Below are 4,646 nucleotides of genomic sequence, written 5' to 3'. Positions count from 1 at the left end.
CCCTCCCCCGCTCCTCTTGGGGACCAGGTTCCTGTCCGGGGGCCGGGGAAGATGGGAGCCTGGGTGCACTCTGAGAGGCGGGCAGCGGACAGTCCGTCTGCTAAGTCTCCCCTCTGCCAGCTGCCACAGGTCCCGGGCACCTTCCGCAGAGGTGCTGGGAAAGGAGTCCAAGGCGTGAGTGGCCTCGGGACTCCCTGGGGTGGTCTCACAAGTCCCGCGGGTCTTCCCGCTTCACCCCGGCCTCAGCAACTTTGAGCTTCTTATTCTGGTGCGTCTTGACGTGCTTGGCAAGGTGGTCGCTGCGCATGAAGCGCTTGCCGCACTCGGGACAGGCGAAGCGCTTCTCGCCGGTGTGAGTTCGCAGGTGCCGCTGCAGCTCGTCCGAGCGCGTGAAGCTCTTGCCGCAGAAGAGCCAGTTGCACACGAAGGGCCGCTCGCCCGTGTGCCAGCGCAGGTGCGCCTTCAGGTGCGACGTCTTGCCGTACACCTTGCCGCAGCCCGGCACGTGGCATACGTGCTGCTTCTTCTTGCCCGGCTCCACCTCGGGGGCGCCGCCCGCCGCCTGGCAGTTGGGGCAGCGGCAGCGGCGGCACCTCCTGGCCGTGGCCGCCAGGGGAGCCTTGGTCTGCAGCAGCGCGGCGATCTGACTCTGGTACTGCGCAAAGTCCGACGGGCCCAATACCAGGCCCCGTTGTAGGGCGGCTGCTGCTGCTGCTGCGGCGGCGGCCGCTGAGGCGGGGAAGCGGGGCGCGTGGGGACCCCCGGCACAGGCGCCGGAGAGGCCGCCCCCCGGAACCCCGGTGGCCCCGGGACCGCCCCCCGCCTGCGGGATGCTCCACCACGGGAGGTCCTCGGGAGCCGGGTTGGGAGACAGCTGGCGGCAGGTGGGTGGCGGGGGCGGCGGAGGCGGCGGCGGGGGCAGCAGGTTGGAGTAGCCGGGCGGTAGCGCGGCCTGAGCCGCGTAGGGCACGTAGGCGGGCGCGCAGCTGGCAGGGAGAGCCGCCATGCTCGAGGGCAGCATCTTGACAGGCGAGAACTCGTAGGGGTACGAGGGGTCGGCAGGGGGTGTGAGCGGTAGCTCGTGCGCAGCTCCGAAGGACGGCTGCAGGTGAGTTTTCTGCGGCGTCAGCCCCAGACTGGGGTGCGGGGGCGGAAGCGCGCCCGGCGAGTGCGCCGGCATGTCGGCGGTCCACGGGTGGAAGAGCCTGGAGGGTGAGCCCAGCGCGGGGTCGTAGGGCACCTGCAGGAAGTCCGGGGGCGCCCCCGCGCCCGGCTGGCCGATTCGGCTACAGGTGGCGGCCAGCAGCGCCAGGGGCGAGTGCTTGCCCAAATCCGGGGAAGCGCTGGGGGTGCGGTCCTGCATGGGCGGCGGCAGCGAGGGAGGGCGGAGAAGAGACAAAAGGTTAGCGCTCCAAGCGTGGACTCCGGGCCGGCCCATCACCCCGACTCCCGCTATTATACCGCAGCTCCTCCTCCGCCCTGGCTGTCCCTCCCCCGCCAGCGCACCCCACGCATGCACCCACCGGTCCTAGAAAACTTTTGGTGCCTGCGCTACCTGAACACCGGGCGCGCAAGCGCTTCCTGCTAAACTACTTGGTGCAAAGAGACGCCATCCAGCCTTAGAGGAAGCAGGCGCAAAGCGGGAGGGGGAGGGACCCGACGGGTCGCTCCCTGCTCCGCGGCCAGTAAGAGTCTGGCAACACTCAAAGCCCGGCTGCCCAGCCACCCGCCCTCCCATCTTTTAAGCTCTTTTTCTCGCTTTCCTTGCGCTACTCCCCGGCCCGCCCCAGGCTGAAATCAGCAGGAGGGTCCTGCTCCCGGCCGGTCGCGCACCCCCAAACAACCCCCGGATCCACCCGTCCCTCCCCCAAAGGCCACATTCTCGACACTAGGTTAGGTGTGAAGTTGGCGCGGACACCCCTAGGTCTGACTCCAGCTGCACCCACCGGCGAGGTTTCCTTTGAGATTCAGGGTGCACAGAGGAACAGGAGAGATCCGGACGTGGCCCTTCCCACCACTTCCCCGCCCCCTGCGGGCCCGGCCCTGACCTGGAGGAAGGCCTGCAGCGAGTCGTTCCGGAGGACGGCTACTGCGGCCATAGCTACAGCATGCAGGCCGCTCGCTGCGGAGCGGGGCTCCGCCGCCAAGGCATGAACACCCGAAGGCGAGGACGAACGGCCGCCCAGCGTGCCTCCCCGGCGCCTGCTCTGCGCGCCGGGGCCCTCCCCTCTCGCGTCCCTGGCCGCGCCGGCTCGCTAGCCCCGCGCGCGGTCTGAGCGCTTGAGGATCACCTCCAAGAATTTGATAAGGACTTTGCTGGGCCGCCAGCCAGTCAGAGGGAAGATTTATGGCTTTGAAGTTTGCCGCTACCCAATCATCAAAGAATAGCGGCTCTTTCAGAAGCGAAAGCAAATCCTTTGAATCCACAAAGCTCCTATGGTGTGTTTGTTGGTCTGGATAAAAGAACTGATTATTAGGGGGGATGGGAAGGGAGGAGATAAAGGCGGGACAATTAATGAAGTAATCACTATGTGGGAAATGTATATACACAAATAATTGGATTTTCCTGATCAAAGGGGGCCTTGCCGCCTGGAGACCCGCGCTTGGGTTGCTCGAGACATTCGATACCCCTCTTCTCCCCCCGCAATTAAAGATTTGCACCGAGGCAGCGCCCAAAGTGACAAAGTGTCTTTGTTATCTCTCAAAAAATCTTCTTTTGGCTTCCAGGCGCGGGACTTTGAGACGGGGATGAGGGTAACTCTCCCCCGTACTTAACACTCCCGCACCCGCACAGCACACGCATCCACCCGCGCCCACCGTGGACCTGAGCGAGTTCCCGGGGCGGGGCGTGGGGCCGACCGCACTTGTTCGGCAGCGTGTCCCCCCGCCCACCGCAGGGGAGCCGGGGGCAGGGCTGTGACCCGGGGCGGGGCCGGGCGGCCGCCCAGAGCGGCGGTGGGTGGTGCGCACGCTCCTGGGCCGTCCTCCCGCTGAGCCAGCGGGCCTCTCTGATGACGTTCCTGCTGGCGACCTGGAAGTTTTCCTGAGGCTACAACTTTTGCAAACAGCGAATCTGGAAAAAAAACCCCGCGCCGCACTTATCCCCAAAGCTGAGCTTGGAGGAACACTTAGAGCAAAACATATTCTACACCCGAGAGAAAATAATTATGCTCTCCCGCCCTTTTCTCGCCAGGGAGGCAGCCCTGACACGGAGAGCCCCCAACGCTGCTAGTAGTTTCTCTCCCTAGGCCCCGCCACGCGAGTGTGCGCTCCCCGCCGCCGCACCACCACACCACGGAATGCCTCGAAACAGTGAGGCGCGGTCGAAGAAGCCTTTTTTGTTGCGGTGGTTCCACATACCGCAAATCATATGAGGGAGGTCCCCGAAGGGGAAAGAAAAGTCAGGAACAAACTCTTGTTCCTGTCGCCACTGAAAAGTAAAGAAAGTTCTTCACCAGGCGCGGGGCGTACTTCACGAAGCTGGGCAGGGAGGCGCTCGCCAGGGTGCGGGTTACCCCCAAACCCTCGCTGGCCGTCCACATGCGGCGAGAAGGGACAGTCGGCGCCTGCTTCTCTCTCTCCCAGGACGCAGGGAGGGTCTTGGCCTGGCGCTGCGGACACCTGGATCGCCTCACCGGGGAGCGCGGAGAGGGGAAGGAGCAAGAGGAGGGCCGGGCGCCGCGGGGTCCTCCCGCACTGGAGGAATTAGGGACCTGGAACCGCCTCTGAGGCCTCGCGGCCGTGCCTCGGGCAGCCGCACAGCCGAGTGGGCCGCCTCATCTTGGCCTATCCGGCTCCTCGTCCGACCTCCCGCGGACACAGTCTCCTTTCTCCGAGGCCGCCGGCTGCGTGGGGAACCCAAATCAAGTCGCGCCCTGCCTTACTGCGTGTGGTCCTACTGGAGACCCAACAGTGACTGGGATTGACGTGAGAGGACGGACCAGGTGGCCCAACTGCAGATGTGGAGCCAGTTAGCCTAAATCCAACGGATTTGGAGTCTGGGCTGTATATTCGTGCCCTCCGCACTTAAATCAGGGGTCGGGACACTGTGCCACCAGGGCCACATCGTACTACGCCGCGCCAGCGAAATGGGAACATCATGCTGAAGATGAATGGGCCAAACGCGGCGCACGTATGTTGGGCCCCTCGCCCGGCCCCACTCTCACGTCGCCACTTCTCCCCAATGAAATGTCTCTTCTAGAACGGTGCGCAGAGAACGCACAGCTCGGCCGACGTGGTCTGGCTCCTCTTAAAGATGAGGTCGGGGTGCTCTGGGAGCGGGGAAGGGGAGAGGGCGTAGTGGTTTGCTCTGAGGCCTAGCGGACCTGCCCCTTCCCAGGCCCTGTCAGGGGTCGAGTCCTAGAGAAGTCTGGGACACCAGGGAGCCCTTTCCCGGATGCGAATAAGAGGCCAGGTGGCACAGTGGCGCACACCGCGCCGGCACATGCTCGTACCCTCGAGGCAAATCTGGTTCCTTAGAGTTTGTTTCTCTGGCTCCTTTGAACCCTTCTTTCGCTGGGAGGCGGGCCGACTGGGCTAAGGAGGCTCAAAGGCATCCTTTTTTGCCGAATCTGATCTCCATAGTGCTAGGAGTTAACTTTTTGTCCAACATGCCCCCATTAGCCACTTAAACCACCACCAGTGGC

The 4,646-nt window shown here is 64.5% G+C and overlaps 1 protein-coding gene across 1 annotated transcript; it reads right to left on the bottom strand.

Annotated features, from left to right (window-relative positions):
* Positions 1–205: 205 nt before the first annotated feature.
* On the bottom strand, positions 206–2,099 carry SP5 (Sp5 transcription factor). Its single transcript, XM_063088115.1, has 2 exons — positions 2,049–2,099; positions 206–1,357 (listed from the first exon to the last, which is right to left on the bottom strand). The coding sequence occupies exons 1-2, from the start codon at positions 2,097–2,099 to the stop codon at positions 206–208; spliced, it is 1,203 nt and encodes a 400-aa protein (XP_062944185.1).
* Between the last annotated feature and the right edge of the window lie 2,547 nt (positions 2,100–4,646).

This window comes from Cynocephalus volans, chromosome 1 (assembly GCF_027409185.1).
Source record: "Cynocephalus volans isolate mCynVol1 chromosome 1, mCynVol1.pri, whole genome shotgun sequence".
NCBI lineage: Eukaryota > Metazoa > Chordata > Mammalia > Dermoptera > Cynocephalidae > Cynocephalus > Cynocephalus volans.
The sequence above is the reverse complement of the archived record's forward strand: the minus strand, read 5'-3'. Positions and strand labels throughout refer to the sequence as shown.